The 12621-nt window shown below is 49.8% G+C and overlaps 8 protein-coding genes across 8 annotated transcripts; 4 read left to right on the forward strand and 4 right to left on the reverse strand.

The window, feature by feature from the left end:
• The first annotated feature begins 3178 nt into the window (after positions 1 to 3178).
• LOC131289615 (histone H2A) lies at positions 3179 to 3556 on the forward strand. Its single transcript, XM_058318908.1, has one exon. It carries the CDS (start codon positions 3182 to 3184, stop codon positions 3554 to 3556), a length of 375 nt encoding a protein of 124 aa, XP_058174891.1. The 5' UTR covers positions 3179 to 3181.
• An 885-nt stretch (positions 3557 to 4441) lies between these two features.
• On the reverse strand, positions 4442 to 4768 carry LOC131289617 (histone H4). Its single transcript, XM_058318911.1, has one exon. It carries the CDS (start codon positions 4751 to 4753, stop codon positions 4442 to 4444), a length of 312 nt encoding a protein of 103 aa, XP_058174894.1. The 5' UTR covers positions 4754 to 4768.
• Positions 4769 to 5013: 245 nt separating this feature from the next.
• On the forward strand, positions 5014 to 9252 carry LOC131285157 (uncharacterized). Its single transcript, XM_058314017.1, has 4 exons — positions 5014 to 5418; positions 7028 to 7378; positions 8291 to 8576; positions 8822 to 9252. The coding sequence occupies exons 1-4, from the start codon at positions 5014 to 5016 to the stop codon at positions 9250 to 9252; spliced, it is 1473 nt and encodes a 490-aa protein (XP_058170000.1).
• On the reverse strand, positions 6406 to 6780 carry LOC131289862 (histone H2B). The gene has a single exon (XM_058319200.1). The coding sequence runs from the start codon at positions 6778 to 6780 to the stop codon at positions 6406 to 6408; it is 375 nt and encodes a 124-aa protein (XP_058175183.1).
• Positions 7007 to 7384, forward strand: LOC131289864 (histone H2A). The gene has a single exon (XM_058319202.1). It carries the CDS (start codon positions 7010 to 7012, stop codon positions 7382 to 7384), a length of 375 nt encoding a protein of 124 aa, XP_058175185.1. The 5' UTR covers positions 7007 to 7009.
• A 979-nt stretch (positions 9253 to 10231) lies between the features above and the next one.
• LOC131289861 (histone H2B) lies at positions 10232 to 10606 on the reverse strand. The gene has a single exon (XM_058319199.1). It carries the CDS (start codon positions 10604 to 10606, stop codon positions 10232 to 10234), a length of 375 nt encoding a protein of 124 aa, XP_058175182.1.
• Positions 10607 to 10832: 226 nt separating this feature from the next.
• On the forward strand, positions 10833 to 11210 carry LOC131289863 (histone H2A). Its single transcript, XM_058319201.1, has one exon. It carries the CDS (start codon positions 10836 to 10838, stop codon positions 11208 to 11210), a length of 375 nt encoding a protein of 124 aa, XP_058175184.1. The 5' UTR covers positions 10833 to 10835.
• Positions 11211 to 12114: 904 nt separating this feature from the next.
• Positions 12115 to 12441, reverse strand: LOC131289866 (histone H4). The gene has a single exon (XM_058319203.1). It carries the CDS (start codon positions 12424 to 12426, stop codon positions 12115 to 12117), a length of 312 nt encoding a protein of 103 aa, XP_058175186.1. The 5' UTR covers positions 12427 to 12441.
• Positions 12442 to 12621: the final 180 nt, after the last annotated feature.

Below are 12621 nucleotides of genomic sequence, written 5' to 3' on the forward strand. Positions count from 1 at the left end.
TAAAATCTGCTCCATCCTGTGATTCCGAATATCCAAATCCAGGCCAGCCGGAAGCCCCGCTATACAACTCTGCGGCTTTGATGCAGATCTTCATGGAGATGGTGCAGCGACTAGGTGCATGTCGCTCCCGTACTGAGCAAGTCACAGCCTTGGGCGAGTTCGTTATTCGCTATGGATAACACCATTCGCATTGTGAACTGGAATGCCTGCTCGGTAAGATCGAAGAAAATCCCACTTGTGGATTTTCTTCACCAGCAGGCCATCGACGTCGCATTCATCACCGAAACCCAGCTGAGACCGAACATCAACTTCTCGCTGCCGCACCACATATTTCTTCGATTGGATCGCCATCCCAACGCCGGTCGAGGTGGAGGTGTAGCTATTGCCATCAGACGAGGCTTACACTTCACTCAGCTGCCACACCTCAAAACATCACTAATTGAGGCAATCGGTGTGGAGCTCCACTCATCCTCTGGGGTCATCCGGCTCATCGCCGCCTACTGTCCATCACAGGCTTCGCGAGGTCGGGGATCCGACGCCACCTACAAACGTGACCTGAGCATCATCACTCGGGGTAGTTCCAGATTTGTTCTCGGCGGCGACCTGAACGCACGCCATCGTCTATGGAACAACACCCGTGGGAACCTCAACGGGGATTGCCTCTTCGAGCTTACGCAACGGGGAGACCTCATCGTGGAATTTCCTGACGTGCCCACCTTCATATCATCGAGCGGTTCTGCGAGCACTCTCGACATATTTCTGACCAACATGGAGATCATGAAACCCGTTACGCTGGACGAGCTGTGCTCCGACCACTTTCCGGTGGTTACGGAGCTCAACATCGGTGCTCGTCGTGCTCCAGTTCGCCAGCGCAGGGACTACCATAATGTCGACTGGGTTCGCTTCGGCAGGCTGGTGGACAACGATATCGGTCCAGTCCACATCAACACCATCGAGGACATTGACCAAGCAGTCAACAACCTGGAGCGATCCATCAAAGCAGCAGAGGATGTTTGTGTCAGAACAAGGCCTGTCAGCGGTGAGTTTGTGCACATCGACTCCCACACCTTAACATTAATCCGGCAACGTAACAGTTTTAGACGATCATACCAGAATACTGGCATTCAATATTATAAAACTCAAGCGGCAGTTTTGGCTAGAATCATCTCCGACAGGGTGGATCGCATTCGAAATGCAAATTTTGCTAGAACCATACAGAGCTTTGGCCCTTTCACATCACCCTTCTGGAAAGTTACCAAGGTTCTAAAGAGAAAACCCAAGCCTATCCCCCCATTAAAACATGCCGGGCAGTTGTTGGTCGCTCCGGCTGAGAAGTGCGAGGCTCTCGCTTTACAGTTTGCCAGCGCTCATCTTTTGGGAGCTGACGCTGTCAGCCCATTTGAATCAAGCGTAGGCTCCACTCTGGCGCGGCTTGAGGCAACTGACTTCTCGGTCCCGCGAGAGGAAAAAGTGACCATTGGAAATGTATGCCAAGCACTTAAACGGGCAAAAAATATGAAGGCTCCCGGGCCGGACGGGCTATTTAACATCTTGATCAAAAAACTACAAATCAAAGCTCTTACCTTAATTACCACCATCTTCAATCGGTGCCTCGAGCTTGGCTACTTTCCCGGTGCTTGGAAGGCAGCAAAGGTAGTGCCGATACTTAAACCCGGTAAAGATCCCACAATTCCAGTAAGCTATCGTCCAATCAGCCTGCTTTGCGCCTTAGGCAAACTTTTTGAAAGAATTGTCCTCGATCGACTTCAGGATTGGGTAACGGAGCTGGAACTCATTCCTTCATCTCAGTTCGGCTTCCGTCCAGGGCATTCCACCACCCTCCAACTCCTGAGGTTAAAGGGATATATTCAAACTAACAAAAGTGTCTCGAAGTCAACTGCCATTGCATTTCTTGACATCGAAAAAGCCTTTGATAATGTGTGGCACAACGGCTTGGTGCACAAACTATTTTCCTTTGGTTTCCCAGTGTATATTGTTAAAATTATCAACAACTACTTAAGTCAGAGGTCTTTCAGAGTGGCGCTGAACTCTGTACTTTCAAGTGTACACTCCATTCCCGCCGGTGTGCCACAGGGGAGTTTGTTGGCCCCTTTACTATACGTCCTATACACCTCTGACCTTCCAGCTATGCCCTCTAATGGGGAAATATTTCTATTTGCTGATGACACTGCCATAGCAGTAAAGGGCAGAACCGCTGTCCAACTGAGGAGCTCGGCTCAGCGCTACCTTGACGCTTTCCTCCTGTACACGAGAGACTGGAAGATCAGGGTAAATCCAGCAAAAACCCAGGCTATCATAATACCTCATCGCCTCAGATCCACTCTTCTAAAACCTCCCCAAAATAGTCGCTTGGTAATGAGTGGAGTCCCTGTAGAGTGGTCCCCGAGAGTGGGATATTTGGGCCTAATTCTGGACCAGAGGCTTATTTTCCGGGACCATACTAAACTCATCAGAGACAAGTGCAGTACAATGGTCAAGAGCCTCTACCCCCTAATAAATCGGCGGTCAAAGCTGTCGCTTGAGAACAAGTTGGCCATCTACAAACAAGTATTCCTGCCGGTTGTTACTTATGCCGTTCCAGTGTGGAGTTCGTGTGCTCAGATTCATCGAAGCAAGATCCAGGTCTCGCTAAACAAAATTCTACGGTTAATACTGAATACAAATAGGTTAACATCTAACGCTGCAATTTACGAACGTGCAGGCGTTCTACCTCTGAACACAATAATTGACACAATCAAAGAAACCACGATACAGAAGTGCTCAACCTCTGAACATAGCACCATCCGTGCATTAGCCCGTGTTTTGAGCATGGCCTAACTTAGTTAGTTAGTAATGTGTTACGTTAGTCTATAAGTTCGAAAAAAAAAAAAAAAAAAAAAAAAAAAAAAAAAAAAAAAAAAAAAAAAAAATAGCATTACCTCTCAACTACCACAGGTATAGGCTCGAAGCCATACAGATCAAAACTCAGCAACTGCTAAAACTTCTACTGTCTTGAAAAACGTATCGTACGTTGTATCCTGACCTAAGTACTCTTTGTAAACCGATGTAGGTGTAAAATGTGAATAAAAGAAATATGTATCGTATCGTATCGTTTCGGCATAGTTCGGAAGAGAACCTCTTCGAGTGAGCACCACGTATCCCTCTCGTTAAACAATCGAAAATGTCTGGACGCGGCAAGGGTGGTAAAGTGAAGGGAAAGGCAAAGTCCCGCTCGAATCGTGCCGGTCTGCAGTTCCCGGTCGGCCGTATTCATCGTCTGCTGCGCAAGGGTAACTATGCCGAGCGCGTCGGTGCCGGCGCACCGGTGTATCTGGCGGCCGTGATGGAGTATCTGGCCGCGGAAGTGCTCGAGTTGGCCGGTAACGCCGCCCGTGACAACAAGAAGACGCGCATCATCCCGCGCCATCTGCAGCTGGCCATCCGTAACGACGAAGAGTTGAACAAGCTGCTTTCCGGTGTGACCATCGCCCAAGGTGGTGTGCTGCCCAACATTCAGGCCGTGCTGTTGCCGAAGAAGACGGAAAAGAAGGCATAAGGCGTGCTCTCTCGTGCTCACCCCGCCGCGCGGCACCGTGTCGCGCTCACAAACCCCGCCGAAGATCTCACCGTCACAAAAACCGTCCTTTTCAGGGCGACAAAATCGTGTGATAAAGGTTTATTTCACTACATTCAGTGCCCATGGCAGTTGGTTTCAGTGCAGTTTCAGCAGTAAAATGGTAAAATGGACGTAATTTCACAGTGTGGCTGGAGAACAACGAAAGAAATGTTTAAAATTAACTCAAGCAATGTGTCTCAATGTGTGAAGTAACATCGCAAGTTTGGTAGGTTAAACGGGGCAAACCATTTTGCTTCATATCAGGTATGTAGCTTTTTCCGCTCATTTCTACCCGTGGCCATGAAAAGTGATGGGTTTTGATCATCGCGTTAGAAACGGCCAACGCTACGCGCTCTACAGGTAGGGAATTTAACAATGTAAACGACCAAAGCGTTCTTTTCCCCGTATGCCACACCGAGCCCCGTGTGGTAGACCGGCGCCTTTCTACGAACTCTCAGTGGGTCGTCGTGTTAAAAAAACGAATCGGTCACATATCCGAGAATCAGAACCGTCGGTAGTGTATCGCGCATCACCACTACCACCACTACCACTACGCGCGGTACACCGTACCACTCGCTGTGTATTCCATCGGATATCGTTTCGGGCATGGGGAATGGGGTAAGAGAAGGAGAGGAGTAGTCAAGTCGCATTTCTTTTGTTTTTTTTTTTTCTGCCGTTCTTGGCGGCAAATGTGCCGGAGCGTCGGGAGAGCCACAAAAGCTTAGTTTGATACGAATGAGCAGGAAATATATCTTTCTGGAACAGTTTTGGTGGTCCTGAAAAGGACCGATTTTTTTTGTAACACAAGGGGGCTGTTCGCGCAGCTTAACCTCCGAAACCGTACAGGGTGCGTCCCTGGCGTTTCAGGGCGTACACGACGTCCATGGCGGTGACGGTCTTGCGCTTGGCGTGCTCGGTGTACGTCACGGCATCACGGATCACGTTCTCGAGGAACACTTTCAGCACACCGCGAGTTTCTTCGTAGATCAGGCCGGAAATACGCTTCACACCGCCACGGCGAGCCAGACGGCGGATGGCCGGTTTCGTGATTCCCTGGATGTTATCACGCAGCACTTTGCGATGACGCTTGGCACCTCCTTTGCCCAGTCCCTTGCCTCCTTTTCCACGGCCGGTCATGATGCTGCTGCTTTACACAATTGGTTGATGTTGACACGATGCAAACTGAACGAACGGTTTCGGCGAACTACGATGGTTCGGCACTGAAACACGGTTTTTATTGACCCGACCTGCCCGATCGTGAGCACCCGAAGAGGGACCCGAAACTATATAAACGCGGTTTCACGGCGCGGTTCGGCCCAGTTTTGTATTACCACCACAAGTGAACAGACCCGTGTCGAACCCGATCAACGTCAACAGCATCAACAACATCAACTACGATGGCACGTACCAAGCAAACTGCCCGTAAGTCCACCGGAGGAAAGGCACCGCGCAAGCAGCTGGCCACCAAGGCGGCCCGCAAGAGTGCTCCGGCTACCGGAGGAGTGAAGAAGCCGCATCGCTACCGGCCGGGAACGGTGGCTCTGCGTGAAATCCGTCGCTACCAGAAGTCGACCGAGCTGCTGATCCGCAAGTTGCCCTTCCAGCGATTGGTGCGTGAAATCGCACAGGACTTCAAGACGGATCTGCGTTTCCAGAGCTCGGCCGTGATGGCGCTGCAGGAAGCGAGTGAAGCGTATTTGGTCGGTCTGTTCGAGGACACGAATCTGTGTGCCATCCATGCGAAGCGCGTCACCATCATGCCGAAAGACATCCAGCTTGCTCGCCGTATCCGTGGTGAACGTGCCTAAGTGACACAACGGTTCGTTTCGTTTTCAACCAAACCCAAACGGTCCTTTTCAGGACCACCAACCCGTTACCGAAAGAAGGATTATTTCGTACCCGTCCCGTCGTACACGTCCCGTGGTGCACGCTATATCGATATATATATATATAATATATATATCTATGATGATGATGATGATGAAGAAGAAGATGATGATGATAAATGGTGAACCCCTGGCTGATACATATCAGAGGTATGAGATGCAATCAACACAATACAAACCACATAATATAAACTTATATATATATATATATATTATATATAATATAATAATCTATGATGATGATGATGATGATAAATAAAAACAAAACCCAACATATGACGATAGAAATGCAATCAAACATGCCAGCCATAACCTAGCCGTGACACAAACCATAACATAATACATATGCTAACGTTTACAAACCACCAGGCAACCCCATCCGTAGGCGGCGATTTTAAGTTAGTGAGCAATTACATGCGGTGGGTTTAACGAGTTGTTAAAGAGAATCTGTTCCATATTGAACCAAGTTGAACATATATGTATTGGACGAGAAAAAAAATGACATATTGCTTTGCCTTTGGCTGTGCCATAACCATAGAAACCATAACGGAGTGCTTTAAATGTTAGTAACCGTTAGGTTTTTTCTTAAAACCACTGTTTAAAATGTTCATTCTATTCATTTACGCGCGCTTGTGTAACGCGCGGCTATGTGTGCGCCAAAACACAACGAAGTGGTGATGTTAAACTAGAAAACGGTTCGGCACACTTTTTTTTTGTTCTGTTTCTTCAACGCACAACACAAACACATTATTATTTTTCGATCTTCGTCGGTTTCTTTCTCTTCGATGAACGGAATGGAATGAAATGAAATGATTCTTGTTTGGAAAACATTTTGTGGTCCTGAAAAGGACCGTTGTTATGCGACGAGTTGGTGTGGTTTGTGACGACCACGGACGAACCAGCTTACTTCGAGCTGGTGTACTTGGTGACGGCCTTCGTGCCCTCGGACACGGCGTGCTTGGCCAGCTCACCAGGAAGCAGCAGACGGACGGCGGTCTGGATTTCGCGTGACGTGATCGTCGAACGCTTGTTGTAGTGCGCCAGGCGGGACGCTTCGGCGGCGATGCGCTCGAAGATGTCGTTCACGAAGCTGTTCATGATGCTCATCGCCTTCGACGAGATGCCAGTGTCCGGATGGACTTGCTTCAGCACCTTGTAGATGTAGATGGCGTAGCTTTCCTTGCGGGTCTTGCGCTTCTTCTTCTTGTCCGACTTGGAGATATTTTTCTGGGCCTTGCCAGACTTCTTCGCTGCCTTTCCGCTGGTTTTCGGTGCCATTGCGATTGTTTAACGTGCGTGAAACGTGTTTCCTCGTTGAGCGTCACTTCAATTTTAACGCGTTTTTCGACCCTCACTTCGGCTTTTATTCAGCGTCGGGCGAGTTCGCTGGCTGGCTTCGCTACACCTCGACGTTTATATAAACCCGGTTTCAGGTTCGTTTCGGCATAGTTCGGAAGAGAACCTCTTCGAGTGAGCACCACGTATCCCTCTCGTTAAACAATCGAAAATGTCTGGACGCGGCAAGGGTGGTAAAGTGAAGGGAAAGGCAAAGTCCCGCTCGAATCGTGCCGGTCTGCAGTTCCCGGTCGGCCGTATTCATCGTCTGCTGCGCAAGGGTAACTATGCCGAGCGCGTCGGTGCCGGCGCACCGGTGTATCTGGCGGCCGTGATGGAGTATCTGGCCGCGGAAGTGCTCGAGTTGGCCGGTAACGCCGCCCGTGACAACAAGAAGACGCGCATCATCCCGCGCCATCTGCAGCTGGCCATCCGTAACGACGAAGAGTTGAACAAGCTGCTTTCCGGTGTGACCATCGCCCAAGGTGGTGTGCTGCCCAACATTCAGGCCGTGCTGTTGCCGAAGAAGACGGAAAAGAAGGCATAAGGCGTGCTCTCTCGTGCTCACCCCGCCGCGCGGCACCGTGTCGCGCTCACAAACCCCGCCGAAGATCTCACCGTCACAAAAACCGTCCTTTTCAGGGCGACAAAATCGTGTGATAAAGGTTTATTTCACTACATTCAGTGCCCATGGCAGTTGGTTTCAGTGCAGTTTCAGCAGTAAAATGGTAAAATGGACGTAATTTCACAGTGTGGCTGGAGAACAACGAAAGAAATGTTTAAAATTAACTCAAGCAATGTGTCTCAATGTGTGAAGTAACATCGCAAGTTTGGTAGGTTAAACGGGGCAAACCATTTTGCTTCATATCAGGTATGTAGCTTTTTCCGCTCATTTCTACCCGTGGCCATGAAAAGTGATGGGTTTTGATCATCGCGTTAGAAACGGCCAACGCTACGCGCTCTACAGGTAGGGAATTTAACAATGTAAACGACCAAAGCGTTCTTTTCCCCGTATGCCACACCGAGCCCCGTGTGGTAGACCGGCGCCTTTCTACGAACTCTCAGTGGGTCGTCGTGTTAAAAAAACGAATCGGTCACATATCCGAGAATCAGAACCGTCGGTAGTGTATCGCGCATCACCACTACCACCACTACCACTACGCGCGGTACACCGTACCACTCGCTGTGTATTCCATCGGATATCGTTTCGGGCATGGGGAATGGGGTAAGAGAAGGAGAGGAGTAGTCAAGTCGCATTTCTTTTGTTTTTTTTTTTTCTGCCGTTCTTGGCGGCAAATGTGCCGGAGCGTCGGGAGAGCCACAAAAGCTTAGTTTGATACGAATGAGCAGGAAATATATCTTTCTGGAACAGTTTTGGTGGTCCTGAAAAGGACCGATTTTTTTTGTAACACAAGGGGGCTGTTCGCGCAGCTTAACCTCCGAAACCGTACAGGGTGCGTCCCTGGCGTTTCAGGGCGTACACGACGTCCATGGCGGTGACGGTCTTGCGCTTGGCGTGCTCGGTGTACGTCACGGCATCACGGATCACGTTCTCGAGGAACACTTTCAGCACACCGCGAGTTTCTTCGTAGATCAGGCCGGAAATACGCTTCACACCGCCACGGCGAGCCAGACGGCGGATGGCCGGTTTCGTGATTCCCTGGATGTTATCACGCAGCACTTTGCGATGACGCTTGGCACCTCCTTTGCCCAGTCCCTTGCCTCCTTTTCCACGGCCGGTCATGATGCTGCTGCTTTACACAATTGGTTGATGTTGACACGATGCAAACTGAACGAACGGTTTCGGCGAACTACGATGGTTCGGCACTGAAACACGGTTTTTATTGACCCGACCTGCCCGATCGTGAGCACCCGAAGAGGGACCCGAAACTATATAAACGCGGTTTCACGGCGCGGTTCGGCCCAGTTTTGTATTACCACCACAAGTGAACAGACCCGTGTCGAACCCGATCAACGTCAACAGCATCAACAACATCAACTACGATGGCACGTACCAAGCAAACTGCCCGTAAGTCCACCGGAGGAAAGGCACCGCGCAAGCAGCTGGCCACCAAGGCGGCCCGCAAGAGTGCTCCGGCTACCGGAGGAGTGAAGAAGCCGCATCGCTACCGGCCGGGAACGGTGGCTCTGCGTGAAATCCGTCGCTACCAGAAGTCGACCGAGCTGCTGATCCGCAAGTTGCCCTTCCAGCGATTGGTGCGTGAAATCGCACAGGACTTCAAGACGGATCTGCGTTTCCAGAGCTCGGCCGTGATGGCGCTGCAGGAAGCGAGTGAAGCGTATTTGGTCGGTCTGTTCGAGGACACGAATCTGTGTGCCATCCATGCGAAGCGCGTCACCATCATGCCGAAAGACATCCAGCTTGCTCGCCGTATCCGTGGTGAACGTGCCTAAGTGACACAACGGTTCGTTTCGTTTTCAACCAAACCCAAACGGTCCTTTTCAGGACCACCAACCCGTTACCGAAAGAAGGATTATTTCGTACCCGTCCCGTCGTACACGTCCCGTGGTGCACGCTATATCGATATATATATAATATATATATATATATATATCTATGATGATGATGATGATGAAGAAGAAGATGATGATGATAAATGGTGAACCCCTGACTGAGACATATCAGAGGTATGAGATGCAATCAACACAATACAAACCACATAATATAAACTTATATATATTATTATATATAATATAATAATCTATGATGATGATGATAAATAAAAACAAAACCCAACATATGACGATAGAAATGCAATCAAACATGCCAACCATAACCTAGCCGTGACACAAACCATAACATAATACATATGCTAACGTCTACAAACCACCAGGCAACCCCATCCGTTTTCGGCGATTTTAAGTTAGTGAGCAATTACATGCGGTGGGTTTAACGAGTTGTTAAAGAGAATCTGTTCCATATTGAACCAAGTTGAACATATATGTATTGGACGAAAAAAAAAATGACACATTGCTTTGCCTTTGGCTGTGCCATAACCATAGAAACCATAACGGAATGCTTTAAATGTTAGTAACCGTTAGGTTTTTTCTTAAAACCACTGTTTAAAATGTTCATTCAATTCATTTACGCGCGCTTGTGTTACGCGCGGCTATGTGTGCGCCAAAACACAACGAAGTGGTGATGTTAGAACTAGAACACGGTTCGGCACACTTTTTGTTCTGTTTCTTCAACGCACAACACAAACACATTATTATTTTTCGATCTTCGTCGGTTTCTTTCTTTCTTTCTCTTCGATGAACGGAATGGAATGGAATGAAATGATTCTTGTTTGGAAAACATTTTGTGGTCCTGAAAAGGACCGTTGTTATGCGACGAGTTGGTGTGGTTTGTGACGACCACGGACGAACCAGCTTACTTCGAGCTGGTGTACTTGGTGACGGCCTTCGTGCCCTCGGACACGGCGTGCTTGGCCAGCTCACCAGGAAGCAGCAGACGGACGGCGGTCTGGATTTCGCGTGACGTGATCGTCGAACGCTTGTTGTAGTGCGCCAGCCGGGACGCTTCGGCGGCGATGCGCTCGAAGATGTCGTTCACGAAGCTGTTCATGATGCTCATCGCCTTCGACGAGATGCCAGTGTCCGGATGGACTTGCTTCAGCACCTTGTAGATGTAGATGGCGTAGCTTTCCTTGCGGGTCTTGCGCTTCTTCTTCTTGTCCGACTTGGAGATATTTTTCTGGGCCTTGCCAGACTTCTTCGCTGCCTTTCCGCTGGTTTTCGGTGCCATTGCGATTGTTTAACGTGCGTGAAACGTGTTTCCTCGTTGAGCGTCACTTCAATTTTAACGCGATTTTCGACCTTCACTTCGGCTTTTATTCAGCGTCGGGCGAGTTCGCTGGCTGGCTTCGCTACACCCCGACGTTTATATAAACCCGGTTTCAGGTTCGTTTCGGCATAGTTCGGAAGAGAACCTCTTCGAGTGAGCACCACGTATCCCTCTCGTTAAACAATCGAAAATGTCTGGACGCGGCAAGGGTGGTAAAGTGAAGGGAAAGGCAAAGTCCCGCTCGAATCGTGCCGGTCTGCAGTTCCCGGTCGGCCGTATTCATCGTCTGCTGCGCAAGGGTAACTATGCCGAGCGCGTCGGTGCCGGCGCACCGGTGTATCTGGCGGCCGTGATGGAGTATCTGGCCGCGGAAGTGCTCGAGTTGGCCGGTAACGCCGCCCGTGACAACAAGAAGACGCGCATCATCCCGCGCCATCTGCAGCTGGCCATCCGCAACGACGAAGAGTTGAACAAGCTGCTTTCCGGTGTGACCATCGCCCAAGGTGGTGTGCTGCCCAACATTCAGGCCGTGCTGTTGCCGAAGAAGACGGAAAAGAAGGCATAAGGCGTGCTCTCTCGTGCTCACCCCGCCGCGCGGCACCGTGTCGCGCTCACAAACCCCGCCGAAGATCTCACCGTCACAAAAACCGTCCTTTTCAGGGCGACAAAATCGTGTGATAAAGGTTTATTTCACTACATTCACCCGCCCAGCAGTTGATTTCAGTGCAGTTTCAGTAGTTAAATGGTTAAATGGACGTAATTTCACAGTGTGGCTGGAGAACAACGAAAGAAATGTTTAAAATTAACTCAAGCAATGTGTCTCAATGTGTGAAGTAACATCGCAAGTTTGGTAGGTTAAACGGGGCAAACCATTTTGCTTCCTATCAGGTATGTAGCTTTTTTCGCTCATTTCTACCCGAACACATTCGTTGGTGGTGGTGGCCATGAAAAGTGATGGGTTTTGATCATCGCATTAGAAACGGCCAACGCTACGCGCTCTACAGGTAGGGAATTTAACAATGTAAACGACCAAAGCGTTCTTTTCCCCGTATGCCACACCGAGCCCCGTGTGGTAGACCGGCGCCTTTCTACGAACTCTCAGTGGGTCGTCGTGTTAAAAAAACGAATCGGTCACATATCCGAGAATCAGAACCGTCGGTAGTGTATCGCGCATCACCACTACCACCACTACCACTACGCGCGGTACACCGTACCACTCGCTGTGTATTCCATCGGATATCGTTTCGGGCATGGGGAATGGGGTAAGAGAAGGAGAGGAGTAGTCAAGTCGCATTTCTTTTGTTTTTTTTTTTTCTGCCGTTCTTGGCGGCAAATGTGCCGGAGCGTCGGGAGAGCCACAAAAGCTTAGTTTGATACGAATGAGCAGGAAATATATCTTTCTGGAACAGTTTTGGTGGTCCTGAAAAGGACCGATTTTTTTTGTAACACAAGGGGGCTGTTCGCGCAGCTTAACCTCCGAAACCGTACAGGGTGCGTCCCTGGCGTTTCAGGGCGTACACGACGTCCATGGCGGTGACGGTCTTGCGCTTGGCGTGCTCGGTGTACGTCACGGCATCACGGATCACGTTCTCGAGGAACACTTTCAGCACACCGCGAGTTTCTTCGTAGATCAGGCCGGAAATACGCTTCACACCGCCACGGCGAGCCAGACGGCGGATGGCCGGTTTCGTGATTCCCTGGATGTTATCACGCAGCACTTTGCGATGACGCTTGGCACCTCCTTTGCCCAGTCCCTTGCCTCCTTTTCCACGGCCGGTCATGATGCTGCTGCTTTACACAATTGGTTGATGTTGACACGATGCAAACTGAACGAACGGTTTCGGCGAACTACGATGGTTCGGCACTGAAACACGGTTTTTATTGACCCGACCTGCCCGATCGTGAGCACCCGAAGAGGGACCCGAAACTATATAAACGCGGTTTCACGGCGCGGTTCGGCCCAGTTTTGTATTACC

This window comes from Anopheles ziemanni, chromosome 3 (assembly GCF_943734765.1).
Source record: "Anopheles ziemanni chromosome 3, idAnoZiCoDA_A2_x.2, whole genome shotgun sequence".
NCBI classification, from domain to species: domain Eukaryota; kingdom Metazoa; phylum Arthropoda; class Insecta; order Diptera; family Culicidae; genus Anopheles; species Anopheles ziemanni.

What these genes read in the sequence shown, in the direction of transcription:
- LOC131289615 (XM_058318908.1), top strand. Translation starts at nt 3,182, where the DNA reads ATGTCTGGACGCGGCAAGGGTGGTAAAGTGAAGGGAAAGGCAAAGTCC.
- LOC131289617 (XM_058318911.1), bottom strand. Translation starts at nt 4,753, where the DNA reads ATGACCGGCCGTGGAAAAGGAGGCAAGGGACTGGGCAAAGGAGGTGCC.
- LOC131285157 (XM_058314017.1), top strand. Translation starts at nt 5,014, where the DNA reads ATGGCACGTACCAAGCAAACTGCCCGTAAGTCCACCGGAGGAAAGGCA. An exon ending in GCCGTATCCGTGGTGAACGT is followed by an intron (nt 5,419 to 7,027) that starts GCCTAAGTGACA and finishes GGACGCGGCAAG; the next exon opens with GGTGGTAAAGTGAAGGGAAA. An exon ending in TGCCTCCTTTTCCACGGCCG is followed by an intron (nt 8,577 to 8,821) that starts GTCATGATGCTG and finishes CAACGTCAACAG; the next exon opens with CATCAACAACATCAACTACG.
- LOC131289862 (XM_058319200.1), bottom strand. Translation starts at nt 6,780, where the DNA reads ATGGCACCGAAAACCAGCGGAAAGGCAGCGAAGAAGTCTGGCAAGGCC.
- LOC131289864 (XM_058319202.1), top strand. Translation starts at nt 7,010, where the DNA reads ATGTCTGGACGCGGCAAGGGTGGTAAAGTGAAGGGAAAGGCAAAGTCC.
- LOC131289861 (XM_058319199.1), bottom strand. Translation starts at nt 10,606, where the DNA reads ATGGCACCGAAAACCAGCGGAAAGGCAGCGAAGAAGTCTGGCAAGGCC.
- LOC131289863 (XM_058319201.1), top strand. Translation starts at nt 10,836, where the DNA reads ATGTCTGGACGCGGCAAGGGTGGTAAAGTGAAGGGAAAGGCAAAGTCC.
- LOC131289866 (XM_058319203.1), bottom strand. Translation starts at nt 12,426, where the DNA reads ATGACCGGCCGTGGAAAAGGAGGCAAGGGACTGGGCAAAGGAGGTGCC.